Source organism: Monodon monoceros, unplaced genomic scaffold (assembly GCF_005190385.1).
Source record: "Monodon monoceros isolate NGI ecotype Baffin Bay Population unplaced genomic scaffold, NGI_Narwhal_1 Super_Scaffold_5, whole genome shotgun sequence".
NCBI classification, from domain to species: domain Eukaryota; kingdom Metazoa; phylum Chordata; class Mammalia; order Artiodactyla; family Monodontidae; genus Monodon; species Monodon monoceros.
Genome location: NW_021703782.1, coordinates 1,825,512 through 1,843,307, shown reverse-complemented (window position 1 = coordinate 1,843,307; position 17,796 = coordinate 1,825,512). Strand labels below are relative to the sequence as shown.

Here is a 17,796-nt window from a genome sequence, read left to right as displayed (position 1 = left end):
CGGCTGCCTGTGTCCCCCACCCTGGGGTGCACCCCCCTTCTCTCACCCACATGCAGATCCCAGATCAGATGGTCCCTTCAAAGGCACGGGACTCTCCTTGACCACAGTCAAAGCGTGAGAGGGATTTGTCCCAAGGGAGATTCTCACTGCCGGTTTTGGTGAGGGAAGGGGGGTGACGCGGCCTGTAGCAGCCCAGTGGCCCCCGCTGACAGACCACGTGGGACACCGTCCTACAGCCACAAGGAGCCCAATTCTGTCCCAGGCGCTTGCGCTCAGGTGAGAATGCACTGCAGCAGACACAGTGGTTCTAGTCTGTACCAGTTTATTACAGCAAGCAATAGAAAATGAAAACGACTGAATATTTGCTTCACAAAATTGCAACTATTATTTGTTAAATATTTATTGATGTTAAATCCACATTACACCAGCACAACAATCCAGAGTGGTAAGATCGTACTTATTTCTTTATAAATACATGAAAGGTGGCAAAATAATGCTACTTAATCCCAAACCCAGCAAATCAGCAAGAAGTCACATTCAGAAAAATTTGGCAAGTAAGAGATGATGTTAAGTCATAATTCTACAGTATAGAAAGGTCCAGGAGAGACTTCGCACGGTGTCTGAAATCCGACATCAGCAATGCACGTAGGTGTGGTCAGAGACACGTGTGCCACTCTGCACCGAACGTGGGCACCGGAGCTCCAGCCTGGCATTTAAAGCTCGCTTGGTTGGTGCTCTTACAAGGAAGTAGAAAGCTGTCCATGTGAAGCAGTGCAATGGGATATACACGGTGGCACACAGATAGAGAAGTACTTAAAAAATACTACGTATTGAATGGAGTAACTGAGCTAAGAGAGTTCAACATTTGTATTATAAATAACGAAAGATAAATGTGTTTTGCATAAGGAATACAGTGTGTTCTCTTCATAGGAAAGTACCATTAAAGACTCAGGTTTTATAGTATCAGCCCAGATTTGTTTTTTTCTCCTTTTTAAAGTTTACTGGTTCTGACTTAAAACTGTCAAGTCTGGTCAGAACCCACTCCATCTAGCTGACGCAGACTCACAGGCACTCAGAATGCAGTCTTTGCCGAGATGCCTTTACAAACTACTTGGAACCCAGCACCTTCTTAAGGCAAAAGGTCTCGTGGCAGCAGGGAAGTGAATAGTTTCCACCCACCGTAGGGCAGTGCCATGGAGAAAATGCATGCTGGCACCCCCGTCTTTGTCTCCCCAAGTAGACTAGCGCCCACAGGCTGTCTCTGATCCATGACAATCTCGCAGCTCAGCCCATATTCAACTTGCAGTGCGCACCTCAATCTCCCGCTGCGGCGCCAGCTCCGACACTGCAGTGTCCCGAGCACGAGCTTCCCTCAGGCTGACCCTCGAGTTCCTGACTTGCGAATGGCGGTGTTTTGTCGCTTCTATTTTAGGTTAAGTTTGAAGAAAACCAAAGAAAAGCCTGGCCTTTACCGTCTCGTGCTCTGCTGCTTTCATCTAAGTGAGCACAGTCTGTCTGGTCGTGCTTCCTTTCCCTCTCCTCTCCGCCCCTTCCAGACCCGTATCCTCCAGATACTACACACCTTGGTCACTTGGGTGGCTGGGATGCCCTTCGTGGAATGGACTGCAATATGCTGCTTCTTTATTCAGAGTACTTCGCATTCTTTTAATATGGTTTGTAATTAAGCGCCCTACCAAGGTAACAAGAAAAGAAAATACTACACGTAAAGAAAAAAAGGTTAAGAACGAAGGTCTTGACCTAGTTAGAAAACTCTTGATGTTAACAGAACTGAAGGCAGGTGGCTCCTTCCGCACGGTTTAGTGGAAAGCCATTCGCAGACAGGCGTTTCCTTGGGCTTCCTGGTGGCGCCCTCCTTGTCCCATGCCCCACGTGGGTCCCTGGCTGCGTGAGCACACTGCCCCGCAGAGCCCAGGCGGTGTCCACTGTGGTGCAGCCACCTCCGGGGAGCCCCCCGACCTCACGCTGGGTGGCAGCACCTACACTAGTGAAGACACTCGGGACAACACAGGTCGTGGTCACCTTTTTTCCGTTAGCACTTTGGCATTTCAGACCCCCTGAAGTGCAGCACTTCCCAAGGTTTTAAATTGGCTGATGAATGTGAATTCTCCGTGCAAGGTGTGCATTCCTATCAGCATCGCGTACGCAGCCTCTACGTCTGGTTTACCAGGAAGAAAAGTAGGATTTTGGTGTCCTTTTGTTTCTTAGAGCCAAAGGTGTGTTTCTGCCTTTTACGTCCCGTGACAGAGGAGGGTGTGGGCCAAGGCAGCAGTGGTTTCAGTGTCTGGGCTCTGCAGAGAGCGCCAGCTCACAGGTCCTCGCTCTCCACCAGGCCGGGGCTCAGCATCAGGTGGGACGGGCTGGCCTCGGGCTGGAACGCAGCCCTGATGTCGAGTCCCTGGTCCGAGAGCGCGGCGTAGCGGCTGGCCGAAGGCCGCACCCGCTTCGGCTTGGTGCTTGGCGGGGGCTGCTGCCACTGGGCTGCAAGACACAACACGGAACTCAGAATCTGTAACCAGGTAGCATGGCTCTGGCTGTGTACCAGGCACGTGTTCTTTGCAAAAGACCGAACACATCCATGGTAGAAGTCCTAAAGTGTACGGGTGGTTCTGCAGTCTACTCACATGTTACAGATTTACTGCCTGCACAGGGTGGTGGGCCTACAACAGCTCGGGAACAGAGACAGCGTGTGGTTTACCTTGATAGTCAGTACTTACTGCAGCTCGGGGAGTCCTCTGAAATGGCTGCTACACTTCCTGATTCTCACTTTGAAAAAAAACTTCAAAGCTCAAACTGTATAAATGCCACAGTAATGACAGTCATCAGGTATTCTGGATGGGTGTTCTAACACAAATTGTTTGAAAGGAACCGGGCGATAGGGAAGGTTGAGGTCAGTCATTTCTTATGTGTGAAACCAGTTCTGAATTCTTCCTAGTGGTTTTCTTGTCACTAGATCACATAATGCTACTGGGCTAGTTTGTAAACTTAGTAAGAACTTTTTTCTTTCAATCTGGGATGCATGTACACAAATACACGTACACAAACACAAACCTACTGCTGAACTACTTAAGATATGTTAACACAAAGCACTGAGCCACAGAAAGGATGCATTCCAGGTTCAATGGGCCACACGTTTAGAGTGAATTAAGATGCTGTGACAGGATCATAGCTTAGGGAGAAATGTTAAAAGGCAGTCATTTGCACAAGGCAGTAACAAAATGTGAAAAATCTGTGCTTATGCCTTTGCCTGGTGTTAACCCCTAAGGGTGCTGGGTAAGAAAGCCACAGCTGGGTAGCCGACACCAGAGAAATCCACATGCACGTTTTGCTAAAAACGCAAAGTTCCTGAGTGATACTTGGGCACTGTTCTTCTGGCGAGGTTCACTATTAATGTTGACAAACTATAAATAGAAAGAGAAAGAGCAGTGTGAAATTTCTGGCAAATTAAGCGCTAGAGTTGTTGATCAGATCAGAGTAACGTGACTAGGTGTGCTGACGCCCACCTTGTCGTAACTGAAGGAACCAATAATGCATCGAGGCGAGAGGGAGGGGTACTCACTGTAGACGTCCAGCCGGGCCGTGCAGGACACGATCCCGGCCTCGTTCTTGGCCGACACCGTGTACCAGCCAGCATCGTCCTTGGTGGCTCCCTGGATGAGTAGACACACGTAGCCGTAGCTGTCCTGGTGCAGGCTGCAAAAGACAGACATGGCCATAGGGCTCGAAATGTTTCAGGACACGAAGCATCGCTTCTCATTAGCTCATGAGCAACAGAACTGTGCAAGCAGCGGATAACAGGATCCTCTAATTCTGCAGAGGCCGCCAGCCCGTGACAGCTAATGAGAGAGCGGAGAGGCCGGGAGGCTGAAGGAAGCCGAGCACTTAATTCCCAGGGGGAGCATCTGACCCCGCAAAGCACTGCCTGCGTTAGGCGGGGAGCTGCTGCACCACACAGCAGGGCAGCCGCCTCCGCAAAGCGCAGGGGCGCGGGGGCAGGGGCTGGCCCGGGGGCGGCGCACACAGGCGCGTGCTGTGCACCTTCCTTTGGGACCACCAGGACCCCTGCGGGTGGGGGCGGCCCCGTGGGCTCTCACCTCATGCGGTCCGTGCTGTGAGTGAGCGACTCGTTTTCCTTCTTCCAAAATATCTGTGGCGGCGGCACCCCGGACACCCGGCATTCCAGCCGAACCGGGTACCCGTCCGCCACCCCCGTGTTCTGCAGCTTCTCGAGGAACACGGGGGGCTTGTGCGCTTCCTTAGCTGCAAAGACACGAGACGGATTACCTACCCGTGACGGGCGCAAAAGGGACCACAAAAGAACGGAGGTGCTTTCAGCAATACCGCTCAACTTTGCTGACGTCGTTTTCCCCTTCAGGTGGCAGGATGCTTGTCCTCTCTCCAAGTTATCCCTCCTCCACCAAAAGAGGTTCCTACCCTTCATTCCACGCCCTTCTCTCCTCAATCAGTTCAAGTCCGACAGGCCCGCACCTGCTCCCCAGAGCGCCTGCCTGCGTGCTCTCGGGGGACCTCCGTCAGGCTGCTGACCGATGAGGGTCCCTGCCTGAGCCCACCGCTGCCATCTAGCGGCGCTGATCCCCTAGATTCCCGCCCTGCTGGCCGAGACAGTCTGAGATTTCTAGGTCCTGGCTTAAGAGAGACATACCACAGGCTACAAAGGGGGAAACGAGGAGAGGCAGCTTTAACTAGTTACCTCAACACTAGGAACGTACATTCTATACAAGTTCCAATTTGTATTTCTTTGAAAAAAGCTATGAAAACGACGACTGTTACCCAGTCTGGACAAATCAGAACTGTTAGTAACACTCAGTGTTCCCTTGGATCTGCGGTGGGAACAGTCCCAGAGGAAGAGGGAGCCTTAGCTACCATCAGCCTAGCCGCCAACAATGAGTCTGAGGGTGCGGCCTTCTGCACTCCCTCCTCTGTGACAAATAATAGCAAAACAAAGGTGAACGTTCTACCTGAAATTTTTAAAAACCTAAGGCCCTCTATGACCTTGAATTATGTAGAGGGTTAATTTTTATTGGACCTTTTGTGGTTACTTGACCTGGGCTACTCTGGGAAGAGACCTCACTTGGTGCTCTTCCTGGGTCCCAGTTTTCAAAAGAGCATAAATGTGTAAGACGGCCCTTTAGGTCGCAGCGACCCTCCACAGTAGGTATCACAGCTACCTCTGGAGCTTGGCTAGGCAGGCTCGTGGGGACGCAGAGCTTCACAGGATTTCGTCCTTGTGCCACGACTTAGTCCTTCAACTCTGAGCATCGTGGCCCCCCTTTTCCGTTTGGGGACGCTTAGCTGCAGAGACGGACCTGCCAGAGGACACAGCCAGAAAACGAGGGCAGGGCAGGGCTGGGCTGGGAGCCGAGCCCCGACTTCCCCCGGAAGTGCCGACAGGGACACCTCGGGCGTGGGGACAGGTATGGTCGGCGGGGGGACCGCAACAGTTGAGTTTTGAGGAGGGCAGGCTGGAGGAAGGAGTGAAACTGAAGCGGGTCTGACACACAGGCTGCTCGCTGGCCATGTTTTTGTGTGAACACGTCTGGGTGTTTGTTGTCACGAGAATCCCTAGCCCAGACTGTAGCCGGGCCGCCTGCTGCGTCCTTGCTGCTGCTGTCTCCCCCAGGAGCTCGAAGGCTCCCGGCACCAGAGGGGCACCGCAGCCTGGCCCCTGGGAAAGTCACTTCCTCTCTTCTAATTCCCACTGGCTGACTGCCTCATGGGGCTGCCGTGAGGACCAAGTGAGCGCTTTGCATGCAGTGATGAGAAATAAACGCTCCGTTCTGCTGCGTTTTTCAGATGAGCACAGAGAACAGGCTCTCTATTCATGCTCAGCTCCTAGGACACTAAACCTTTCCATAAACTCATTTCCCATACCTAAGGGTAAAACTTTATTCTGGTAGGTAAATTTCGTACAGATATATAGTCAATTAAAAAGCAAACCTGAGTTTAATCTGTCTTATGACATGGGGGGTAGATCAGTGTTTCAAAGTTTTGAATTCTGAAATCACTGCACATGGCTTCAAAAGCTAGGTCTACGTGGAGAACTTGCTGCATGAGCACATTCTCCCACATCATCTGGTTCCTGGAGGCCGGGCTGCTGCTGCTTTTCCCGTGTGACACTGGGGGCCCAGGAGAAGGGGAATGGCCCAGAAAAACTGCTCAAACCCTCTTCTCTGGCTGCCAGGCTGACGGGGGAAGGGAAGAAAAATAACCATGGCTACAGCGAAGAAAAAGTGATGTTTCTGACTTGCCAGGTCTTAACACGTTGATGATAACGGTCTATTTTTTTCAGCGATTTGATGTACTTTCCACATGGGTTAGTTTGTTTCTACATCTGACGCTCACCCGGGGAGAGGTTCCCAGGACTTACCTGCGACCACGAGTTCCAGGCTGAAGGAGTTGTGGCCAGCCCGGTTGGTGGCCATGCACGTGTAGACACCGGCGTCCCGGGCCGTGACGGGCTCGATGATCAGAGAGTGCACCCCGTTCTCTCGCACCAGCATCTTGTGGGTGCTGTCCTGGCGGATGGGCTTGCCGTCCAGCAGCCAGCTGAGATCGGGGGTTGGCAGCCCACTGACCTAAACCGGGAAGAAATGCGAATGAATTCCTCTGCTACAGAAACAGAGCGAAGTCACGAACACCTAAGACACCGGCACAGACTCCTCCTTCAGGACAACATGAGGCTCTTAGCATCAGGTCACATTTCTTACTCACGTATTTATTTATTTTTGGCTGCGTTGGGTCTTTGTTGCGGTGTGCGGGCTTCTCAGTGCGATGGCTTCTCTTGTTGCAGAGCACGGGCTCTAGGCGCATGGGCTTCAGTAGTTGTGGCACGTGGGCTCAGTAGTTATGGCTCGTGGGCTCTAGAGCACAGGCTCAGTAGTTGTGGGGTGCACGGGCTTAGTTGCTCCGTGGCATGTGGGATCTTCCCGGACCAGGGCTCGAACCCGTGTCCCCTGCATTGGTGGGTGGATTCTTAACCACTGCACCACCACCAGGGAAGCCCACATTTCTCTTTTGCTTAAAATCTTTGAATAGCTTCTCGGCACACACGGGCTCACTTCTGAACATTTCTTACAGAGCAACCCAGAGAAAAGTGAGATGGGGACTAAAAACATTCGCCATCGTCCTTCCTCACCCAGGTTATAAAGATGCTGAGGGTGATGTCAGCCCAGGGCTCTGAGCCCTTTGGAAAAAAGATGTCCAACCATGACAAGGACTCACACTCAGCTCGCATGGTTCACGACAAAGCCTCTCATCAAGGCTGCTGTAGCTGCGGAGACATTAGTTAATGCAGCCATTAAGACACAGGGCTGTTACTATTTTATAATCCTTGAAAGTAATAGGAGCCATACGAAATTACCCAGAAAGCCATCTCAACAAATTAGCCTCACAATGGAAACGTTAAAAAAAAAAACAAAACCACTCTCCAGACCATGACAGTCGTGCTGACCAGAGATCAGACAAAAGCACGTTTAATGGCTAATAGTATGGTGTTCAGTGAGGGAAGGGGTGGCCACCGTCTGTCAGCTCTTTACTCTAGGGCCCTGCATTCTGAACGGGAAGAAAAGCACCAGTAAGGAAGGCCCTTTCACCCCTACCCCAAATGTACCAGTGGGAAATCACATACGGAAGGATGTCAGTGGGACTGTAAACCAATTCTTCTGAGAATCAGCTCTGCCAAAAGCAGCCAGAGAACTCACAAATTGCACTCATGCTGTGTGACGCTCACGTATACTGCCCCCAGGATGCCTCACCCCCCAACAAACACACACAGCAAAGGCCTAGGGATTTACAGAAAACAAATCACTGGCTAAAGGCGGGCCAGGCTCTGCAGCCTCCCATCCGTCCACCTGCCGCCCCGGCGCTCCACGCCCGCTCTACCTGTCGGGCCAGCACAGGTGCACGGAGGAAGGGGGTGGGCTTTCCCGCCCGGGGCTGCACACCTGGCCCTCCTGGCCGGTCAGGTACCAGCGAGGCCGCAGCAGGTTTAGGAGGGAGACGCCACACGCACTCTGGGCCCACCTGGGCCAGAGCTGCGCGGCCGGGCACAGGGGAAGGCCGAGTCCTCTCCCTCTGAGGCCAGCAAGGCGAGCCTGACCTCAGGAACTGGGTCACTGTGAGCGGGCCCCAGCCTGGACAGGTGGGCGGCTCTGGCTGCCGTGGGAACGGGGGGAAGCAGAGGCGTTTACTCCCGGAGGCCGAGAGCCGGCCGGGGCAGTCAGTGTCCGGGGAGCGAGTCGGGGGCCCAGCAGCTGCCTTAGCGACTGGCCTGTTCCCATGATTCTTTTTTCCCTCTTAAAGCGTAAATACACTGGAAAAGATTTTCCACATTTGTCCAGGTCTGATCATAACAATAAAGTCAACAGATTACCTTTTGTTTCCAATATTCTTTTAAAAGCAGGCATTTCAAGGACAGCTGTGTCACTCGCAGAAAAATAAAGTGCTATGATTTCTTTCTTAAATGTGATCAAAAGTAGAGCCGATAATATTGTGAATCTCCATGTAGCCATCATCACCTAGATTCGCTCTCTTTTGTAATTTTTCATATTTTAAAAATAGACCCCAAACTTTATACTTGATACTTTATGAAGTATCATTCTAAAAGAACAGATTTTTCTTACATAGTCACAGTTCCCTAAAATTAAAATTAATAGTAATCCCTCGGTATCATCTAATTTTCTAAAAGAAAATTTCCCCTGTGGACTCAAATGTCATTTTACGGGTGGTCTGTATGAATTCTCAGTTACAGACCCCAAATAAATACACACATATAAATGTATACACACTGTATATATATAAACTCAATCTGTATACTTATACTGTAAAAAGAGTTATGTTGCAAACACTGCAGCTGACAAGGAATTAATCTCCAAAATGTACAAGTAGCTCATGTGGCTCAATAACAAAAAAAACCAAAAAACAAACATCAAACAACAACCCAATCAAAAAATGGGCCAAAGCCCTGAACAGACATTTTTCCAAAGGAGACATACACAGGCACACGAAAAGATGCTCAACACTGTTGATTGATTATTAGAGAAATGCACATCAAAACTACAGCGATGTATCACCTCACACCAGTCAGAAGGGCCATCATCAAAACGTCTACGAACAATAAATGCTGGAGAGGGGGTGGAGAAAAGGGAACCCTCTTGCACTGCTGATGGGAATGTAAATTGATGCAGCCACTATGGAGAACAGTATGGAGGTTCCTTAAAAAACTAAAAATAGAACTACCAGATGACCCAGCAACCCCACTACTGGGCATATACCCTGAGAAAACCATAATTCAAAAAGAGTCATGTACCACAATGTTCACTGCAGCTCTATTTACAATAGCCAGGACATGGAAGCAACCTAAGTGTCCCTTAACAGATGAATGGATAAAGAAGATGTGGTACATATACACAATGGAATATTACTCAGCCATAAAAAAGAAAGAAATAATGCCATTTGCAGCAACATGGATGGACCTGGAGATGATCATACTGAGTGAAGTAAGTCAGACAGAGAAAGACCATATGTGGAATCTAAAAATTGATACAAATGAACTAATTTACAAAACACACTCACAGACTTAGAGAATGAACTTATGGTTACCAGGGGGGAAGGGTGGGGGCAGGGAGGGATGAATTGGGAGACTGGGACTGACATGTACACACTACTATTTACGAAACAGATAACCAACAAGGACCTACCGTACTGAGCACAGGGAACTCTGCTCAACATTCTGTAATAACCTAAATGGGAAAAGAACTTGGAAAAAGAACAGATACATGCATATGCATAACTGAACCACTTTGCCGTACACCTGAAACTAACAACACTGTTAATCAACTATAGTTCAATATAAAATAAAAATTAAAAAAATTACGCTGGAGGGACTTCCCTGGTGGTGCAGTAGTTAAGAACCCACCTGCCAATGCAGGGGACACCGGTTTGATCCCTAGTCTGGGAAGATCTCACATGACACGGAGCAACTAAGCCCGTGCGCCACAACTACTGAGCCTGCGCTCTAGAGCCCGCGAGCCACAACTACTGAGCCCACGTACCACAACTACTGAACCCGCACGCCTAGGGCCTGTGCTCCAAAATGAGAAGCCACGGCAATGAGAAGCCCATGCACAGCAACGAAAACCCAACGCAGCCAAAAAATAAATTTATATTGAAAAATTATGCTGGAAAGTATTTTATACATTTTTAATACATTTCTACAAGCTTTTTATACATTTCTACAAGCCCAGAGTTAACCCTCTAAGTGCCTTACATCTTGTGTTCTGCAATTCCAGAGACAACCAGCAGAGAGAGCCCAAATTACTTTTTTAAAAGCGTATTCGTATTTCAGAGCTAAAATTTAAATTTAAGGTCAATAAATAATGGGGCAAAAACAATCAAAAAATTTCAGACCAGTGATTCCTACACATTTTTGGCCTCGAGGTCCTCTGGGAAGCTGATGACAGGTGTACCACATACAGCCTCCTGTGTAATTTCAGGCCCACACACCTGATGAGACCTGCTCACCCCAGGACCTGGTTAAGAAGCCCTATTGTCGACGGAATGAAGGTGCTGCTTGGATGTCTCTTAGAAACAGGAAATGGGAGGCCTGAGATAATAGGTGTGTGGATACAAAATCTGTATGAAAACAGAGTAAATGTAAGTAAGATCAGGACAGAGAACAGATCCAACACAGTCATTACTTCAACAAAAAGGGCGACTCTGAGGGATAAAACCTCCCAGTTCACTTTCTGGAGTATGGTACACAGGGTTCTAGGTAAAGGACATATTCAACAAAAACTTAAAAATCAAGGAAAAGAATGATTTGAAACGTATATAAATACTAGTATGTTCCACTCATTTTCTCTCCTCTTCTGCTAGGAAACATTTTAAAGATGTATACTTTACATAATTTCCCCAAAAGGAACTAAAGGGAAGCGGTATTGCAGGGAGAAGGGAGGCACCCAAGCCCCTCACCTTACAGTCCATCCTGCAGAGCCTGCCCTCCTGGACCGTCAGGTCCCCGGGAGCCTGCAGGAAGTGCGGTCGGAAGAATCGCTCCTGAATCGGTTCACCTTCGTCGGCACTGTCCCTGGATCTCGAACGAGACCTTCGGACGAGAGAGAAAACCAACAGATGGAAAGAAAGATGGGGGAGGGGAGGGAGAAGGCCACGAAGATAGACAATATAGACAGATGGAAAGAAAGATGGGGGCAGAGAGAGAGGGAGGGAGAATGCCACACAGATACACACAGAGGGAAAGATGGGGGAGGGGAGGGAGAATGCCACAAATATAGTTAAATAGATGGAAAGAAAGATGGGGGCAGACAAAGAGGGAGGGAGAATGACACATAGATAAATACAGACAGATGGAAAGAAAGGGGGGAGGAGGAGGAAGGAGAACGACACATAAATGATAGGTAATATACATAAATAGACAGTAGGTATTGTCAGGTTCTTAGTTATCTCTTCTCTATAATACATGGGGCAGTAATATAATTTCCTTACCTGCTTCCCTAGCTCCTAATCCCAGGGTTCATACCATAAAGAAAGTTAGTAAAACAGAATCTTGTTTCGTTTGGAAGTTTATTATACATTCAATAATCTGCTAATTGCAGACTTCAAATAATCTGCTATCCTAACCCTTACAGCTAGCATAAATCGTGAAAGGGGAAAATGGGGAACTAACAGTAACCTATTTTTCCCTAAATAAATATTTTTAAAGCTGTATGAGAAGCAGCAGCAACTGTTGCTCATTTATTACCGAATATTTTTCAACAGAAATCAGGACAGCTTCCACTGTGATTGTAAACTTGCAGGAAATTAAAAGTTCTTATTATTTAAAAAGAATGAATATCATTCTAATAAAAATTTCTTTTCATATTAACCAGGAAAACAAATCACATTTTAGGCAGGTTTTCTTCTGTATCCGTTAACCATATGCCTAAGGCAGTCATTTTTCTTCTTTTTTTTTGCTTTAACATAAAATTGTGCACATCTCCCAGATTTTGTGCACCTTTCTTGGTTTTGAGTGTGCTACCAGAGCCGCCTTTAAGAGCAGTATGATTTAAAGTGACTGCAGGGAAGACTTAGGAGTGAGGGGTTGAAACTAACCCTGCCGGAGATCATTGGGAGGTAAGTTAAGAAACACTTCAGTAGCAAAAGTAGGAGCAAAGCAAATGAAAAATTAGTATAATACGCTAGTAATCACCAGCCTTCACCCATCAGGTCTCATTTACGAGCACAATGCCCCTTCAGGAGTCAGTGGCCCACAAAGGGCTGAAATGCACGGAAGGCCCCGAGTGAAGCCGGAGAGAACGGACCTGCTGCAGCTGTGCTGTGCTCACAGGCGCGGGGGCAGGTGATGCTGTGCGCCAAGTCCCGCCCCAAGAAGCCTGCATCAAACCTGCGAGTGCTGAGGCCGGAGCTGCCTCCCAAACGCTGGCACAAGCCCGCGTGGGGCGTGGGCCTGCCCGCTGCTGCTTGCCGTGTCCTGCTCCTCCGGTGGCCTCACTGGCATGTCCTCCCTTGTGCTAGGCCCAGGGGCCGGATGGCCCAGTCACCGGCCCCATCTGTAGCCACGTGTGTCACTGAGAACCACAGCCCCGCTGCCCATCCTCACGTGCACTCGCTCGGGGCCACGGGGCAAGTCTGACCTACGAGGCTAGGGTCTGAGACAAGCTTGTGACCTAAGCGACCGGACAAGGAACCTTCAGCACACGAGCCGATCTTAGGAAACCCAGGGGGCAGCCCACGTGATGCTGGTGAGGAAAGCGTGGCTAGAGCCTGGGTGCCACCGGCCAGCGTGTCCGTGGTGACGTGGCTGCCGCCTGCCCACACGCGGCACGTGTCGGAGGGCGCCAGGCCCAGCCGGTACGTCCTCCACCCCGCCCCCAACTAGAAAGGAGCCACACGCCACCACGCTTCCTGCTGTGTCCCCATCCTGTCCCCCAAGTACGTTCTCTCCTGTGGTGTCCCCGAGATGCTGGCAGCGCTGGGTTGTAGTGACAGTGAGCAGCAGCGCCCGGGAAGGGACGCGAGAGATACCTTCTGCCGTGAGGCTGGCCGGCGGGCGAGCGCGGGCTGCGGCCTCTCTGGTTCACGGCCTGCACCATCAGCCGTCCCGTGCAGCTGACGCGGCCCTGCGGGGACAGAGGGGACCGACGGTTAGCGGCCAGCGCCCCAGCACCGCCCCCGTCACCGCCACGGCTGCCCTGCTCTCCACAGGGCGCTCTTCCCCGCAGACCTGCGCGCCGCACCAGCGCGCCCCCCAGCCTGTCTCTGAAACACGCCCCCCGGGACGTCTTGTGACGAGGCCACTTTCAAGGCTACATACCTACTGCGTGGAGCTAACTCTGAAATCAAACCAGATCATTTCAGTCTTCTTTTTAGTTACATATTTATTAAATGTTCGTGGTATCCCTTCCCAAACCGCACACTGAAAGGGCGGCCGGCATGAAAAAAGAAGCGTTACGCAACAAGCACGCCTGGGGCGACAAGGAGCGTGACGACTATGGGACACCCTGGCCCCATAAAGTGAGAATATTTGAGCTTTTAAAACCAGAAGCAGTTAATGCCTGAACCCATGAGGGTCACATGATAAGGGCCTATTCTAATAATGAAAAGCTGTATTTTATAATCTTTAAAAAAAAGTTTTATTTGAAGTATAAAGTCTACAGCCACCCCACCACCCTGAACACACCTGATCTTGTCCGAAGTATAGTTCACTTAACAGTATTATATTAGTTTCAGGTGTAAAACACAGTGAGTCAATAGTTCTATAGATTATACCCCACATAAAGTTATGATAACATCTGGCTACACGCGCTGTCTTCTCCCTCAAATCTGTCAACTGGGAATCGGATAAGTGCTGTCTCGGGACACACAGCAACACTTAGAGGGGCCGGGCGACAGGAATCAATGGCCCTGTCGCTTCGCCTTCTGATCTGGACTCACCTCTCCCTACGCCCAGCAGAGCAGCAAAGCAGATGGTCTCCTCCTGCTCGCTCCTCGCAGGGCCCCGGAGGCCGGGCAGGAGGACACCTAGACCCTCACGATGACCGAGAGGGAGTACGCGGGGCGGGAACATGACACGCAGACTGATTTTTCACCCTCATCCTTGGTGAGTTCTATAGCTCCAGGCTGAAGGGAGCGCTTAGAGTCAAAGTAAAGTTGACCCCTGACCCCCACTGTCACTGCAGGTGGCCAAACAGGTGACCAAAGCAGAGGGGTTCTGTGGGTCCTGAACCGCCTTCTGAGTCCCCCCCTTGAGAGGACGCTGGCGGGGACACGGAGGGGGACCCCACGGCAGGATGCAGGGAGGGGCCCTCGGGGTCTCCCCAAAGCCTGGACCTCTTCAGGCCACAGTCACCAGGAAAGGCAAAGACACAGTACCGGTGCGGACGGGAGGGTTAGGAAGGACCCAGGAGCTGTTGTAAACACACAAACTCAAGCGGTCTTGTACCGCGGGACACGCACCTCCCTCCACTGAGGCCACAAGCGCTGCCTTTCCCGAAAATGTCCAAGTATAACGAAGTATAACTTTACGAGGGGAGTTATTTCCAACTTTGATCAACTGTATCTGAAGTTCAGGCCACACGATACGAATTCTCTCACGCTGAGCTTACGAACACTTGGGATTCCCTAAAGTAGCTTGAAATCTGTACACCAATTCCATCGAACCCCTCCCGGTCTGTACTTGCTACAGAAAATCTAGACATAACTTGCTTAGAAGAGCCCGTTATAAATAACACAACTGATGTGTCATACGGCTGGGACACGAAGACCCATGATTCCTTTTGGAGCTTGAGGACAAGGGACTGTATGTTTCGTTTTCACACAAACAGCTTCCATTGAACTGATGATATGGTTTCCTTACTGTCTGCTTCGCTGCTTCGGCAAATAATTTTAATTTGGAGAGATCAAAAGAGTTACGTAATTTGGGTGGATTCTTCCTTGTGGTATAAAACCCAGAGGATCCACCAAGGAAGTTAGTATTAACTAGTGATTTATGCAGTCAGATAAAGATAAAAGTTAAATTCAACCTTTAACCTTGAATTTGGGGAAGCAGATAATGGTGCTAAAAAAAAAAAAAACTCCTCTAACCTGGATTTGAGTTTTGACTTTTTTCCTAAAGCTTTGGGCAAATCCTAAATTTATTCAAGCCTACATTTCCTCTTTTGTAAAAGGTGGGGCACTATACCTCACAAGGGTGCTGCAAAGATTAAATGATACAATCCATGATGATCTTGTTAGTAGTAAACGTACTTGATGTCATCATCACTGCTAACTCTGCCGCCACCGCTGCTGGTACTGTGTTTCTCTGGGTCTGTGACATCAGGTGTGTACATTAAGGTGATTTTTATGGGCCCAGCAGCTTGTCTGACTCCAGTGAAATTTTCCAAGTAGACGTATTTTGCTCGCGGTATGTTCTTACCTTGTTTGGTTCCTTCAGAGGCCTCTTTTAACCAGTGCCCCCTGGCCCCTCAGGGCTCTCAGTGCTGGGATGAGCCCCAGATACCTGCCCTTGGCTCCTTCGCCCTGGGTTTGTAACCAGCTCTGTCCCTTACAGTGGAAAGACGAGGCAGGCGACATACCCCTAGGTGAGGGTCCTCACCTGTGGAACAGGACCCTGCTGGTCATCCTGCAGGGAGGGGCTCTTATGATGATTCAACGAGTTAACAGGGGTCAAGTACTTGGTGGTGTGTCTGGCACATGCTAAACGCTCAAAATGTTAAATTTTTATAGCACTGGATACAGATGTAACTATAATAACCACCAGATGGATAGGAACTGTTTTGTTCAACACCATTTTTTTCCATATGAATGGAGTTTCCTTCCTTCCCTCCTTCCGCCCACCCTCCCTTCCTTCTTTCCTTTTCCTTCCTCTCTTTCCTCTCTCTCTCTCTCTCTCTCTTTTTGGTATTAGGATGCAGTTTACTCCAGAGGAAAAGCCAAGTACTCCAAGCGTAGGAGGGAGACTGTGGAGAGCAGACCAACCTTTCCCCACCTCACGCTGGTGCCTGCAGGGCGCCACGCACACAGGTACCTCCCAGGTGTCTGACGGCTGCGTCCGAGGCCCAGGAGGAAAGGGGTCCTGCCCAACCCTAAGCACTGCCTGTGCCTGGGATGCACTTTGTCTCCTTTCCCCGCTCCCAAACACACGGTGACAGGTCGGCATGCTGCTCCGTAAAGAGTACACACTTCCAGCACGCTTTCAAGATTTTTACTGCGATTGCTTAGAACCCTACAAATCCTGCCCCAGAATCTTCCTTAACTTCCCGAACTTAAGAAAATGGCATATGTTGTCATTTATCACCTTTTTATTCCCACACCATCCTCCACTTTGGAACAGAAAGGGGAAAGGGCCTGGAATTCAGGAGGCAGACCTGTGAGTTTGATAATATACTGATACTGGCGAAATATATTACTAATAACAAGTGAACAGGACTACTTAGAAAGCAACCAAAGTAGCGAGAGGTATAATTCTGACATTTTCAGTCCAGAACCCAGGGAAGCATTTTTGAAAAGATGCCTCCAATGTGCGCGATAGGAAGCCGAGATTTTTAAGTTTGAATGTTTTCTGAGGAAGGTCATCCAAAATGAGCATTCGGTGATTTTAATCCTACAAATGTGCCAGTTAACCCAGTAAAACTGCCGTCACTGCAGGCTCAGGGGTACATCAACGCTGTCTGTTCGCTTTCAACCGTCTCGTTTCTTTTTACTTTATCATTAACACATGAAGGAATAACGGAAGTGAATGTCTGAAGGGAAGCTTGGAAGGTGCCAGAAAACCTTGTAACGTTGAGACACACACAACCAACAAACCAGCCTTTTAAATTGAACTCAGCTGCTCACTGCTTTTCTATTCCAGACAAGTCCTCAGTGTTTAAAGCTATAGCGCAAACCAGGCGTTTGAATTCTTAAGGTGGTTCTCTGTTAACCATCCAGCTTGTAACGCGTATCTGAGGCCTCCTGCAAGGCCAGTGATTAAAACATCTGCGTTTCCCGGTTTATGACATCTAACTTGCGGCCCGCAAGTCTCCGGGAAGCCCGCCGCTTGCACCCACAATGCAACTGGAGGACGCAAGTGCACGACAGCCATTCCAAACCAGAGAGCAGGACAGGGGAACCTAGCAACGCAGCAAAACAAAGTCAAACATTTGTGTTTCGATTCCGCCGTGTCTTCAGGATGAGATTAGAGTCGGACGTAGGCGGAGCCTGTGGCCCTCGGTTTGGCGGCCGCCTGCTGTAACGCGTCTCAGTCCCTTATGGTCCCACTCAACTGTGCGACTGTCTCCCGGGAGCTGCCGGGCTGAGGATGCTCCACGGCCAGTGCTGGCCCAGAGCAGCGTGTTCTGTCCCAGGTGGAAACTGCACGCCATCAACAACGGCTAACGTGTTCCTTATTCCCTGAAGACTGACCCAGGTGGAAAATTATTCTATAAACTAACCTGCTGAGCGTGTTTTCCTCTTTCCGTGCTTCTCACCCCTTCTGTTGGCTCTCGGGAATTACCTTCCGCTGCTCTGGAGAGCTCGGCCGTCCGTGTTTCATTACTGATCTCATTTTTCCATCAGCCCTTTCCTCTTTCCCTCGGTCACTTCACATCGTGGAGGCCACGGTGCACCAGTAAAGAGATGGAGTTGTCTCCCTCCCAAACCCAAGTCCTTCCATAACGTGGAAAAAAACGAAGGTATCAAAGGGCATCAAGGAAGCAGGGAGCCCAGGTCAGCGGACCCCACGCTATGCTTCTGGGACTAACG

General features: G+C 49.7%; 1 protein-coding gene across 3 annotated transcripts in view; it reads right to left on the bottom strand.

The window, feature by feature from the left end:
• Positions 1 to 288: 288 nt before the first annotated feature.
• The window catches only part of PALLD (palladin, cytoskeletal associated protein), a 376,813-nt gene continuing 359,305 nt past the window's right edge, over positions 289 to 17,796 (bottom strand). For 2 of the 3 annotated variants that reach the window (XM_029201925.1, XM_029201923.1), the window contains 6 exons: positions 13,081 to 13,175; positions 11,011 to 11,143; positions 6,407 to 6,614; positions 4,113 to 4,278; positions 3,578 to 3,711; positions 290 to 2,499 (listed from right to left, as the gene is read on the bottom strand). In XM_029201925.1, coding sequence (XP_029057758.1) covers positions 2,327 to 2,499; positions 3,578 to 3,711; positions 4,113 to 4,278; positions 6,407 to 6,614; positions 11,011 to 11,143; positions 13,081 to 13,175 — 909 coding nt within the window. In that variant the 3' untranslated portion in view covers positions 290 to 2,326. Of the gene's footprint in view, positions 2,500 to 3,577; positions 3,712 to 4,112; positions 4,279 to 6,406; positions 6,615 to 11,010; positions 11,144 to 13,080; positions 13,176 to 17,796 lie in introns of all 3 variants that reach the window. The other variant, XM_029201922.1, reaches the window with a different exon arrangement.